At 33.1% G+C, this 14023-nt stretch overlaps 1 protein-coding gene across 11 annotated transcripts in view; it reads right to left on the minus strand.

The window, feature by feature from the left end:
• Positions 1-14023, minus strand: part of CSPP1 (centrosome and spindle pole associated protein 1) — a 195678-nt gene that overhangs the window by 49146 nt on the left and 132509 nt on the right. For all 11 annotated transcript variants that reach the window (XR_009053644.1, XM_057734126.1, XM_057734132.1 and 8 more), the window contains one exon: positions 1522-1651. Coding sequence is in view for 10 of the 11 variants with exons in the window: in XM_057734126.1 (XP_057590109.1) it covers positions 1522-1651 (130 nt within the window). In the remaining variant the exon portion in view is untranslated. The remainder of the gene's footprint in view (positions 1-1521; positions 1652-14023) is intronic.

The raw sequence follows: 14023 nt of genomic DNA on the forward strand, positions 1-14023 counted from the left end.
TAGAGAAAAAATGATTTTTTTCAGTATACGTCACTATAAAATTTAATATCACAAATACATTTAAAAACAATTTAAAAACACTTTGACAGCTGCAATATATAGCAGCTACTCCCTCACATCATATCACTTGAGTCCTTTGCAGCCACTCGTGCCACTTTGGACTAAACCAACTCCATCTTACTGACGCCCAGTTTCTACCTGAGCTATTCCCTCCCTAACCTCACCAACTTCATGGGGACCAACAGAATCTCCCTACTTTCCTTTTTTCATCTACCCTTTCATGGGATCTGGCCAGAGACAAACTACTCCCCACACCTCATGAAACCTGGGCCAACTACTCCCTACACTTCACCAGACCTACTCTACCCTAAGCAAACTCCACTCCCCAATTCAAAGATGTTGAAGGTTCAAAGCTCTGGAAAATGCTGGGTTATTGAAGTATATTTTATGAAAGCATATAAAATAAATACAGTCTTATCATCATCAAGTATAAGCATAGGGTTGGTCTCTAAAAACATATAAATAGGCAATGAATAAACATCCTTATACAAAAAATAATGTTGGTAATTCTATAACTTAAAAAAAAAAAAAACCATCCTTCAAGGAGGTTGCCCAATGTAAAAAACTGAACAAAAAAACTGAACTTTAGAAGAAATCCAAGTGGAACTTTGTAGAAAAGTACCTCAGGTGAATATATACCTACAGCTCCAGGGTCCTCTCTGGAGAAAATGTGAGTATTCCCCTCAAAAAACTCATACATTTGATACAGTTACTCTTAAGCAAACTCTCTCCAAACATTACAAACCACAACAGAACATTATCCTTCTCCCTAAGCATTCTACCTCCTTTTTCCCCATCCTTAGCTCATAGCCTCATTATTCTCTTAGATCACAACACTCAGAATCATCTTCAAGCCCTCTGTTCTTTCCTCATTCCCTAAATCTAAATCCTATCAATGAAACCCCAGAAATGTTTCTCAGATGTTCTCCCCATCTTCCCCACCTGGCACACAGCCTTGTTACCTCCTAGCTGGACTACCTCAATAGTTTACTAAAAGGTTTCTCTGCCACATCTCTTTCCAACTGTCCACATCACAACCAGATATCTTCCTGAAAGCCACGTCTACTCATCAACTATTTCTTTCCCTTTGGCTGTCTATAACAAGATGAAACTGAAAATCCCTTATTAGTTATCCTTCACAATCCAGCACAATCTAACACTCCAGCCCCTTCTCCTACATCAATTCCATTCCCTGAATACACCAATTTCATATTTATTGATTGTGTAACATGCAACTCAAATAACATCAACCATGTGAAGCCATCCTAACAGCCCAAGCAATTATTCTCCCTACCCCATGCATTCCAGTCTATCTACAACAAACCTTGTCACAGTGAATTATAAATGAATGGAATTTTTTTCTCCTCTGCCACATTCTGAGTTTTAAGGGACCACTGCACTAACACATAACATGTTTAACATCAGATGAATGAACAAACGAATAAAAAAATGAATGAATACCTGCTGCTGCAAAGCTTCTTGGTAAGACTGAAGTGACTGTTTTGAAGGCTTTGGTTTATCTTCAAAAAACAATCCAGAATTTATTGCTCGATCACTTGTAATTTTCAGTTCATTCTGTCCAACCGTACTCCTAGATCAAATACACAATTAATAACCTAAATCCATTTATGACAAAACAAGAAAAAGGAACACTCCTTTGAAATAGCATGGCATATAAGTACATTTAAAATAGGGAAAGAATTTCTCTATAGTTCAAAGAGAAATCCTTAAGCAAATGACCCCTATCTCTGCTTTCACAATTAATGGAACTTTCAAATTTACTGAATCTATTTCTTGACCTACGTGGCAGTCACATGCAAGTAAAACTTTCAAATACAAGAAAAAACACTTTGTGATAATTCATCAAGCAATATATGTATTATTTATGCACTTTTCTGAATGTAGTGGAAGTCCCTCTAGTAATATCATAACTAATGATTTACGTAATATATTTGCTCCAAAATAAAGTATTGATAATAACTTCCTAGCCATTTCAAGAATAAAACAATATAATTACAGTAAAAAGTCTGACTATCCCAAATAAAATTTAAAATTTTTAAAAACTTACAAGGAATCAAAAAAAATTTTAACATATTACAGTAATATAAATCTCAAAGAATAAAGTATTATTTGTTTAAATACATGTTAAAATACAGGAATATATTCACTGTGAAGAAAATAATACATTTTAAATATCTTTGTTATAAAAGATAAACTCAAATGTTATTTTTAAAATAATATTATAATAATAAAAAAGAGACTACAAAAGGCTCCCATCTCCAAAAACATCATTATCACCCTTTTAAATGATTTTTTAAATTTACTTATTTTATTATTTATTTTTGGCTGCATTGGGTCTTTATTGCTGTGCAAGTGCTTTTCTCTAGCTGCAGTGAGTGGACTTCTCAGTGTGGTGGCTTCTCTTGTTATGGAGCACGGTCTCTAGGCACGTGGGCTTCAGTAGTTGCAGCACATGGGCTCAGTAGCTGTGGCTCGCAGGCTCTAGTGCGCAGGCTCAGTACTTGAGGTGCCACCAGGGAAGTCCCTCATCACTTTTTTTTTGATAGCAGAAAAAAAATGTGCCCTTTATTGTTTTGGGCTTTTTTAATTTATTTATTTTTATTTTTACACAATTTTAAAGATTACTATTTACAATTATTACACAATATTGGGTATATTCCCTGTGTTGTGCAATATATCCTTGAGCTTTTCTTACACCAAAAAGTTTGTCCCTCCCCACTAGTAACTACTAGTTTGTTCTCTGTGTGCCATCTTCTTTTTTGTTATAGTCACTAGTTTGTTGTATTTTTTAGATTCCACATACAATGATATCTTACAGTATTTCTCTTTCTTTGTCTGACATTTCATTTAGTGTAATGCCCTCCAAGTTCATCCATGTGGCTGCAAATGGCAAAACTTCATTCTTCTTTATAGCTGAGTAGTATTTCATTGTGTGTGTGTGTCTGTGTATATATATATATATATATATATATACACACACACACCACACTTTCTCTACACTCATCTGTTGATGGACATTTAGGTTGCTTCCATATCTGGACAATTATAAGTAATGCTGCTTTGAACAAAGGGGTGCATGTATCTTTTTGAATTAGAGTATTTATTTTTTTTCCAATATATACCCAGAAGTGGAATTTTTGAGTCATATGGTAGTTCTATTTTTAGTTTTTTGGAGAAACCTCCATATTGTTTTCCACAGTGACTACACCAATTTACATTCCCACCAATAATATATGAGGGTTCCCTTTCCTCCACATACTCACCAACAGTTATTATCTGTGTTCTTTTTGATGATAGCCATCCTGACAGGAGTGAGGTGATAGCTTATTGTGGCTTTAATTTGCATTTCTCTGATGCTTAGTGACGTTAAGCATCTTTTCATTTGCGTGTTGGCCCTGTGCATGTCCTCTTTGGAGAAATGTCTATTCAGGTCTTCTGTCCATTTTTTAATCAGGTTGTTTGTTTTTATGATGTTGAGTTGTATGAGCTGTTTATATATTTTGGATATTAACCCCTTATCGGTCATATCATTTGCAACTATCTTCTCCCATTCAGAAGCTTGTCTTCTCATTTTGTCAATGGTTCCTTTGTTGTGCAAAAGCTTTTAGGTTTAATTAAGTCCCATTTATTTATTTTTTGCTTTTATTTCCTTTGCTCTAGGAGACAGATCTAAAAATATATTGCTACAATTTGTATCAGAGTGTTCTATGTTTTCTTCGAGGAGTTTTATGGTTTCTGGTCTTACCTTTAGGTTTTTAATCCATTGTGAATTTTAGTATATCGTGTTAGAGAACATTCTAGTATATGCCTAGGAGAGGAACTGCAATGTTCTATGGTAAGTAGACATTTAACATTTTAAGAAATTGCCATTTCCTGAAACTGCTTTTTATATACTGATTTTGTGTTCAGCACTTCTGCTAACACTCTTATTAATTCTATATTTTATCTGTACATTCTTTTGCAAATAATATCAGTTTTCTCTCTTCTTTTCTAATCCTTGTACATATCTTCCTTCCTTTCTTTCTTATTTTTGAACTTGCTACAATTATTGAGCCCTAAAAGGAAGTAATGACAATAATTACACTAGTCATATTATCAGTCTCAAAAAGAATATTTTAAACATTCCACCATTAAGCAAAATATATAATATAGGTTTTTCATATTTATACTTTCTCAGGTTAAGCAGGTCTCTTTCTAATATATTCATATATTGAATTTTATTAATGCTTTCTCTGTATCTATTTAGATAACCATATAGCTTTCTTCTTTATTCTCTTAATATGATATATTACAGTAACTGATTTTACCATAATGTTGATATCTAACACCAATTAGCATTTAGTATATATCAGACATGGTTCCAGATGCTTTACATATTTTAATTCATTCAATCCTCAGAATTAGTTGACACCACTATTATCCCAATTAACAAACAAGAAATAAAACTTATGAAACATGCCTCAAGCTAATTAGTAAAACCTGGATTCAAACTAAGGCACTCTGCCTGCTAAGCCCACACTCTTAATTTATACACAATATTAAGTTTATTCATCCTACTTTCCAGAATAATTCCAATTTTGGATGAAATATCCTTTTCTATATTACGAGTTTCAGTTTTAGGATTCTTCTGTCTATGAGTTAAACTAGCCTGTAACTTCCCGTTCTCATACTGGCCTTGTCAGGTTTGAGTATCAAGAGTATGCTAATCTCAGTAGCAGCGTGGATTCAATACTCTGTATTGGTTTGTGCAAGATTAACTTTTTTTCTTGAATGTTTGGTATAATTCACAGGTCCATCTAAACCTACACTTTATTTTGTGGGATGATTTGAAACTTGTGACCCCCCAATTTTTAAACAGTTCTGATGTTATTCATGTTTTCTATTATCAGTTTTATTAAGTTAAATTTTAATACGAATTTTTCTTCACTTAATTTCCAAATTCACTGTCATAAACTTGTTCATAATATATCTTTATTGTCTTTTTAAGGCTAACTACAGCTAAAGTGACAATTTTTTTCATTCTTAATATTTCTTATTTATACCTTTCACTGTTGTTTTTTCTCTCCTTGACCAACATCAGTAGAAAATTATCTATTTTAAGTCTTTTCGAAGAACTTTCTTTAGACTCTGTTGATCCTCAGTATTATATATTTCTATTTCTTAATTTCTATTCTTTATTATTTCTTTCCTTGCTTCTTTGAGTTTACTTTGTTACTCTTTTTCTCACTTTTTAGATGCCTGATAATTATTTTAATTTTCATCCCTTAAAACGTATTTTCTAATTTGTTCCTTGTTTTGTAATTTCCAATATATCAAGGGTTTATTATTTTAAAAATTGATTTCTACCTTAAATGATCCATAGGATATAAGTCTACTGAAAGTTACTGAGACTTTGTTTAAAGACTAGGATGTGATAATTTTTATAAATATTCTTGTGAGATTAGTAAAAATAGTCTCAAGTTTGAGGTGTATTTCTATACATTTCCACTAAAAAAAAGCTTGTTAATTATGTTAAGTAAATTCTTCTTAACTTTACTGATTATTTTCTGCTTTATCTAACACTTATATAAAAAGAAGTAATGGGGACTTCCTAGGTGGCACAGTGGTTAAGAATCCACCTGCTACAGGGGACATGGGTTCGATCCCTTCTCCAGGAAGATCCCACATGCCACGGAGCAATTAAGCCCATGTGCCACAACTATTGAGCCCATGTGCTGCAACTACTGAAGCCCACACACCTAGAGCCCATGCTCCGAAACAAGAGAAGCCACTGCAATGAGAAGCCTGTGCACCACAATGAAGAGTAGTCCCTGCTCACCACAATTAGAGAAAGCCCATGCACAGCAATGAAGACCCAATGCAGCCAAAAAATAAATAAATTTATATATTAAAAAAAGTAATAAAGTCTCACACTAGGATTCTATATTTGTTAACTTCTACATGCAGTTCTTTAAATTTCTGCTTTATGAATTCTGAGGTGATGTTTTTAGGTGCATAAAAATTTCTGTTTCATTACCCTGCTAAAATGAACCCCTATTCTTTATAAATGGATCCTCTTTGTCTCAAACAAACCTTTATGACTGCAAAATCCTTATCATCTAACATTACTACAGCTAAACAAATTTTAGTATAATTCATATCCTTCTAGTATACCAGTACCTTTTACTTTCAACTTTTCTATACCACTTGCTCAAATATATGACATAAGTAACATGTACCTGGATTTTGCTTTTGCAACTAGTATGACAAGCTTTCTCTTTGAGCTACACACTTCACCATTTGCTAACATCAAATTTAATTTTGCCATTTAACTTGCACTTACAATTGGATTAAATAGCCTCCTTAAACCTTTTAATATTTCTTTTTGTTCTCTCCTTTTTTGCCTCCTTTTGGATTTTTTGTCCTCTAGTACACTACTAAGTTGCACCTCTCGTCCATATACTTTTAAATGATTATCCTAGAAATATAACATTCATACATAACTTATCAAAGACTAAAGCTAATAAAAATCTTTACCATGCTCACAAATGATACAAAGATTTTTAAACACATTAACTCCATCTAACCCCTTTCAAATTACATGCTATTCCTATTAATTACCCTTAATTTTATTTACTTCTAAATCCATTATAATTATACCATATGTTATGTTTATTTAATTCCACCTACATATTTACATTTTTTCTTTCTATTCCTTCATGTAACTCAGGCCTCCCCTATGTGACCTTCCTTCTGCCTTTAGAATTTTACTTACTTAGGGTCTGCTAGTGGAAAATTCAGCTGTCTTAAAATATTTTTATTTCAATCTCATTCATGAAGAATAACTTTGCTGAGTATAAAATCATCTCAACAAATTGACAGTATCTATAGTTATCTTCTGAATTCCTTCCTAGAATTGATTTGAAAGTAATGTTTTTTCTCTCTGGCTGATTTTAAGTTCCTCCGTATTTCATTTACGCACTGAAGTTTTACTCTATGATTGTCTTGGTATGGAATTCTTTTATTTCTCCTGTTTGGGAGGTATTAGGTTTCTAGAATCTATAGATTAGGACCTTTTATCAATTGTAGACAATTTTAAGATATCATCTCTTCAAATACTTCTTTCATCTCATCCTCTCTCTTTTTCTAGAATTTCAATTAGTTACACTTAAACCTTTTTAGTTCCATAATTTTTACCCTCTTTTTCATATTTTCCACATCTTTTTCTCCCCATTTTGGATGATTTCTTCAAATCTACTAGTACTGAGGTTCTCAAAGTCTAGAGTACATCAGAATCACCAGGAAAGCTTATGGAAACACAAGTTCTTGGGTTCCAACATAGAGTTTCTGATTCATGGGTGGGATAGGGCCTGAGAGTTTGCATTTCTAACATGCTTCCATGACGCTACTATTTTGAGGACTACATTTGAAAACCACTGTTCTAGGTTATTAATTCTCACTTTGAATATGTCAAATCTACTATTAAGGTCCAACCATTGAGTTAATAATCTCACTTACTTAAAATTTTTACTAAAATATCTAGTTCTATTTCAAATCTGATTGGTCATTCTTCATAGTTTCTTATGCCCTGATACAAACATGATCACTATGACCATTTTATGTTTTGTCTAATAATTTCTAATCTGAGGTCTCTGTCATTCTTTTTTCGCAAGCCTATTCCCACTCATGGTTTATTTGCATGTATATTTTCTGATTTTTAAATGTAAACTTTTAAATGTAAAAAGGAAATTTGCCTTTTTGTTACTCAGACATTGGTAGCTTCATTAATTATCTCTGTACTTTTTACGCTCCTCCATGAAACAAATTTGTATCATCCTCCTATAATTCTATCTCTCATCAATTTTCCAATCATTTTTGCTTAAAGAATGATATTGCTTCCACATTTCAAGAAATATGTATTTTTTTTAAAGTACACAAAGGAAGCACATAAAACAAAGAGCAAAGATAACCAGCACTCAAAAATAAAAATAAAGAAATGGAAAAAAAAATGTAAACTTATACACACTTTTCTCTTTTTTCACTGAGTCATAGATTTTATTGATGGTATTGATGGTATAAGACTAATAAAATCCCTAAAACCTTGCCCTGTTTATGGAGGCCTGGGATGGGAACTGTGTCAAAGGTGAGAGGTTCTAAGTGTTGTGTAAAGTTAGAGCAATGATTCCCCAGCAATTGAAGGCTCCTCCCACCCTTCCTTTTTTTCCTTTTCCCTAGCAATCCAGGGCTCATACGTCTTAGAAATTATGCATACAGAACTCATCAAACTCAAAGCAAAAAGAATCAGAGATCCACATCTATATACATCATAGTCAATGTGCTCAAAGACAAAAGAGAATCTCAAAAGCAGCAAGAAAATAACAACTCATCACATACAAGGGATCTTCAATAAGATTAACAGCTCATCAGACACCATGAAGGCCAGTAGGCAATGAGATGACATATTCAAAGTGCTAACAGAAAAAAACAAGTCAACCAAGAATTCTATACCCAGGAAAACTATGCCTCAAAAACAAAAGTGAAATTAGAACATTATTAAATAAAACTCAGAGAAGTCATCACTTACAGACCTGTCTTATACAAAATACTGAATGGAGTACTTCGGGTTGAAATAAAGAACACTTGACAGTAACTGAGGTAAAAACAAAGAAATAAAGAACACCAATAACAGTACCCACATAAATAAAAAGACATTATGAATGTTTTTATTTGCAACTGTATTTTTCTCTACCTGATTTAAAAGACAACTATACAAAGGAAGGAAGGGTTATAAAACTGTATTGACGAGCTTAAATGTATAAAGATATACTTTGTATGAAAACAGTGGCATCAAGAAGAAGGAAAAGAATGGCAATATACCGGAGAAAATTTTTTGTATACTAATGAAATTAAATTGGTGTTAATCTGAACTCAGTTCTCATAAATTAAAACATTAATTTCAATCTGCAAGGAAACCACAAAGAAAATAACACAAAAATTACAGTAAAAGAAGCAAGAGAATTAAAATGGAATGCTATATTTAACATTAAAGAAAAGGAATTAATGGAGCACCAGAGAAACAAAAAAGACATAAAATATATTTTTAAAATCTACATATATAGCAAAATGGCTGACAGAGATCCTACCTTAACAGGAATTACATTAAATGTAAACATAGGCAAAAGCTAGTAGCATTGAAGGGGATGGGAGGTAGGATGAAAATGTATACTTTCTACATAGAGACACACTTTAGATTCAAAGAATACACTGAGGTTAAAACAAGGAAAATTCGATATCATGCAAACAGCAACAAAAAAAGAACAAGAGTAGCAATAAGGAGAACAGACAAAATGTATTTTAAGTCAAAAATTGTTACTGGAGACCAAAAAAAGGATCTTTTATATTATTGATAAAGGGGTCAACTGATCAGTAAGACATAACAATTATAACCATGTATGTACATAACTACAGAGACTCAAAACACAGGAAACAAAAACTGGCAGAACTGAAGAGAGAAACTAAATAAATCAAAAATAATAACTGGAGACTTCAATACACTACTTCTAATAATAGAACTACTGCACAGAAGCTCAACAAGGAAATAGAGAAAATAAACAACACTATAAACCAACTAGATCTAAGTCACATTGACAGAACGATTCACCCCAAAACAGGATAATGCACATTCTTTTCAAAAGCATATGAAACATTCTCCAGCACAGATCACATGTTAGGACATAAAATAAGCCTCAATAAATTTAAAAGGATTGAAATAATACAAAATATGTTCTCTAACTGCAATGGAATTATATTAAAACTGAGTAACAGAAAGATATCTGGGAAATTCACAATTGTGTGGAAATTAACACACTCCAAACTGACCAATGGATCAATGAACAAATCAAATGAAAAACTGTAAAACACTTTGAGGACTTCCCTGGTGGTGCAGTGGTTAAGAATCCACCTGCCAGTGCAGGGTACACAGGTTCAATCCCTGGTCCCAGAAGATCCCACATGCCACAGAGCAACTAAGCCTGTGTGCCACAACTACTAAGCCTGCACTCTAGAGCCCTCAAACTACAACAACTGAGTCTGCATGCTGCACCTACTGAAGCCCACGTGCCTATAGTCCGTACTCTGCAATAAGAGAAGCCACAGCAATGAGAAGCCCGAACACCACAACGAAGAGTAGCCCCCACCTTCCACAACTAGAAAAAGCCTGAGTGCAACAACAAAGACCCAATGCAACCAATAAAAAATTTTAAATCAAATTTTAAAAAAAAGAAAAATACTTAGAGATGAATGAAAATGAAAAGACAATGTGTAAAATTTAAGGAATGAAGCTAAAACAGTAATAAGAGCAAAATTTATAGTTGTAATATATATATTAAAAAAGAAGACACTATGTCAATAACCTAACCTTCCACCTTCAAAAACTAGAAAATACAAGAGCAAACTGAACCCAAAGTAAGCAGAAAGAAGGAAATGAAAAGATTAGAGGAGAAATAAATGAAATGGAGACCAGATACACAACAGAGAAAATCAACTAAACCAACAGCTGATTCTTTGACAAGATCAACAAGATTGACAAATGTTTAGCCAGAATGAACAAGAAGACTAAAATTATTGAAATAAAAAAAAAACAAAAGAAAAAACATCACTACTGACCTTATATAAATAAAAAAGACTGTAAAGGAATACTATGAACAACTGTATGCCAACACATTAGATTATCTTGATGAAATGGGCAAATTCTAGCAAGACACAAACTACCAAATCTGACACAAGAAAAAAATTTCAAATATTAATTAACCAATGACAAGGAAAGAGATTATATTACTAACCAAAAAATTACCCATAAAGAAAAGATGAGGATCAACTTGCTTCCTGGTGAATTCTACCACATTGAAAGAAGAATTAACAACAATCCTTCACACACTCTCCAAAGTAACAGAAAATGGGAGAACACATCCAGCTAATTCTGTTAGACTAGTATCATCCTGATACCAAAATCAGACAGACATCAAATGAAAACAAAAACCAAAGACCAGTATCACTCATGAATAGAGATAAAAATCCTCAACAAAAAAATTAGTAAACTGAAAAATCCAGCGATATATGAAAAGGATTATACTCCATAACCATGTGAGATTTATCACAGGAATGCAAGGTTGACTTAATATATCTGAAACCAAAAAATATACTACACCATATTAACAGAATAAAGAACTAAAGCCACAGGGTCATCTCAACAGATGCAGAAAAAGCATTTCACAAAATTCAACTTCCGATTTAGTAATATGTTGAAAGAATATGCTAAATACCCCATCCTGATAAAAACAATCAACAAAGAATACAAGGAAACTTCCTCAAGCTAATAAAAGCAATTATCAAAAACCTGCAACTAACATCATAAACATCACTTAATGGTTAAAGACTGAATGCCTTCCATCTAAGATCAGAATGAGAGAAAAATGCCCTTTCTTGGGACTTCCTATGTGGCTCAGTGGTTAAGAATCTGCCTGTCAATGCAGAGGACACAGGTTCAATCCCTGGCCTAGGAAGATCCCACATGCCACGGAGCAATTAGGCCTGTGGGTCACAACTACTGACCCTGCGCTCTAGAGCCCACAAGCTACAACTATTGAGCCCATGTGCTGTAACTACCGAGGCCCACATGCCTAGAACCTGTGCTCCACAACAAGAGAAGCCAGTGCAATGAGGAGCCTGCACAACGCAATGAAGAGCAGCCCCCGCTCTCCACAACTAGAGAAAGCCCATGTGCAGTAATGAAAACCCAAATTAATTAATTTTTTTAAAAATGCCCACTCTCATAATATCTATTCAACATATAACTGGCAGCTCTAGTCAGGGCAATTAAGCAAGAAAAAGAAATAAAAAGCATTAGAATGGAAAGGAAGAAGTAACCTCTATTAACTGATGACATAATCACATATACAGAAAAATGCAAAGAAATCCACTAAAAGCTGTTAGTAATAATGAAAAGAGTTCAGCAAAATTGCAGGATACAAGACCAATATACAAATTTCTATGTATTTTTATCAACTAACAATGAATAATATGAAAATGAAATAAAAGACCATTTACAACACCATCAAAAAGTATTAAATACTTTAAACAAGAGTTATTAAACAGTCTGAAAACCACAAAATATTGTTGAAAGAAATTTTAAAACCCCAAATAAATTAAAAGACATTCATGTTCATGGATTGGAGACTTACTATAGTTAAGATGTAATACTAAATCACAAAGAAATAGAAAATCTGAATAAACCTATAACTAATAAGGAGATTGAATCTCTAATCAAAAATCACCTGAGCAAGTAAAGCCCTGGACCTGATGGCTTCAATGGTGAATTCTACCAAACATTAAGAACACCAGTCCTTCTCCAATTTTTCCAAAAACTTGAAGAGGAGGAAACACATCCTAACTCATTCTAAGAGGCCAGCATTACCCTGGTATCAAAACAAGACAAAAACATTACAAGAAAAGAAAACTATAGATCAATATCTCTTATGACCACAGATGCAAAAATTCCCAACAAAATACTAGCAAGTCAAACTCAGCAGCATATTAAATGGATTAAATACCATGGCCAAATGGGATTTACTCCTGGGATATAAGGATGGTTCAACATATAAAAATTGATCTTATAATAGGCAATTTTAACAGAATGACAGGAAAAAAACACAACCATCTCAACTGATAAAGAAAAAGCATTTAACAAAATTTAACAATCTTTCATGATAAAAATACTCAACAAACTAGAAGTAGAAGGAAACCACCTCAACATAATAAATGCCACATATAAAAAATGCAAAGTGAACATCAGACTTAATGGTGAAAGACTAAATCTTTTCCTCTAAGATCAGGAACAAGGCAAAGGTGCCTGCTTTCACCATTTCTATTCAACATAGAACTGGAACAATTAGGCAAGAAAAATATTTTTTAAAGCAGCAAAATTGGAAAGGAAGAGGTAAAATTATCTGTTTGCAGATGATATTATATGCAGAAAACCCTAACAATTTCCTCCCCCCCCCACCACACACACACAACTGTTAGTAAAATGAATTCAACAAAGTAGCAGAATACAAAGTCAACACAAAAAAGTCAGCTGTGTGTCTTCACACAAACAATAAACAATCTGAACAGGAAATTACAGAAACAATTCTATTTATAATAGTATCAAAAAACCCAGACTACTTATGATTTAACTTAACCAAAGTGGTGAAAGTCTTGTACAGTGAAAATTATAAAACACTGCTGAAAGAAATTAAAGACATAAACAAACAGAAACACATCCCCTCTTAATGGACTGGAAAACTTAATATTGTTAAGATGTCAAAACTACCCAAAGTGATCTAGATATTCAATGCAACCTCTATTAAAATCCCAATGACCTTTTTTGTAGAAATAGAAAAACCCTTCCCCAAATTTATATGGAATCTCAAGGGACCCCAAATGGCTAAAACAATTTTGAAAAAGAACAAAGCTAGAGGACTCCTACTTCTTGATTTCAAAACTTACTACAAAGCTATATGTCAGCATGGCACTGGCATATAGACACATAGACCAACTGAATAGAATAGAAAATCCAGAAATAAATTCATACATATAAAGCCAAATGACTTTTGACAAGGGTGCCAAGACCATACAATAAGGAAATGACAGTCTTTTCAACAAATGGTGCTGGGAAAATGACATCCACCTGCAAAGAATGAAGTTGTACCCTTATTTAACACTGTATACAGATGGTAACTCAAAATCACAATCCTCAATGTAAAACCTGATAACTACAAAACTGTTAGAAGAAAACACAGGGCAAAAGCTTCACAATATTGGATTTGGCAATGATTTCTTAGATATGACACCAAACACAGGCAACAAAAGAAAAAAACAGACAAACTGGACTTTATGAAAATTAAAAATGTGTGTGCATCTACAG

The sequence above is a fragment of the Hippopotamus amphibius genome, chromosome 5 (genome assembly GCF_030028045.1).
Source record: "Hippopotamus amphibius kiboko isolate mHipAmp2 chromosome 5, mHipAmp2.hap2, whole genome shotgun sequence".
In the NCBI taxonomy this organism is placed as follows: Eukaryota; Metazoa; Chordata; class Mammalia; order Artiodactyla; family Hippopotamidae; genus Hippopotamus; species Hippopotamus amphibius.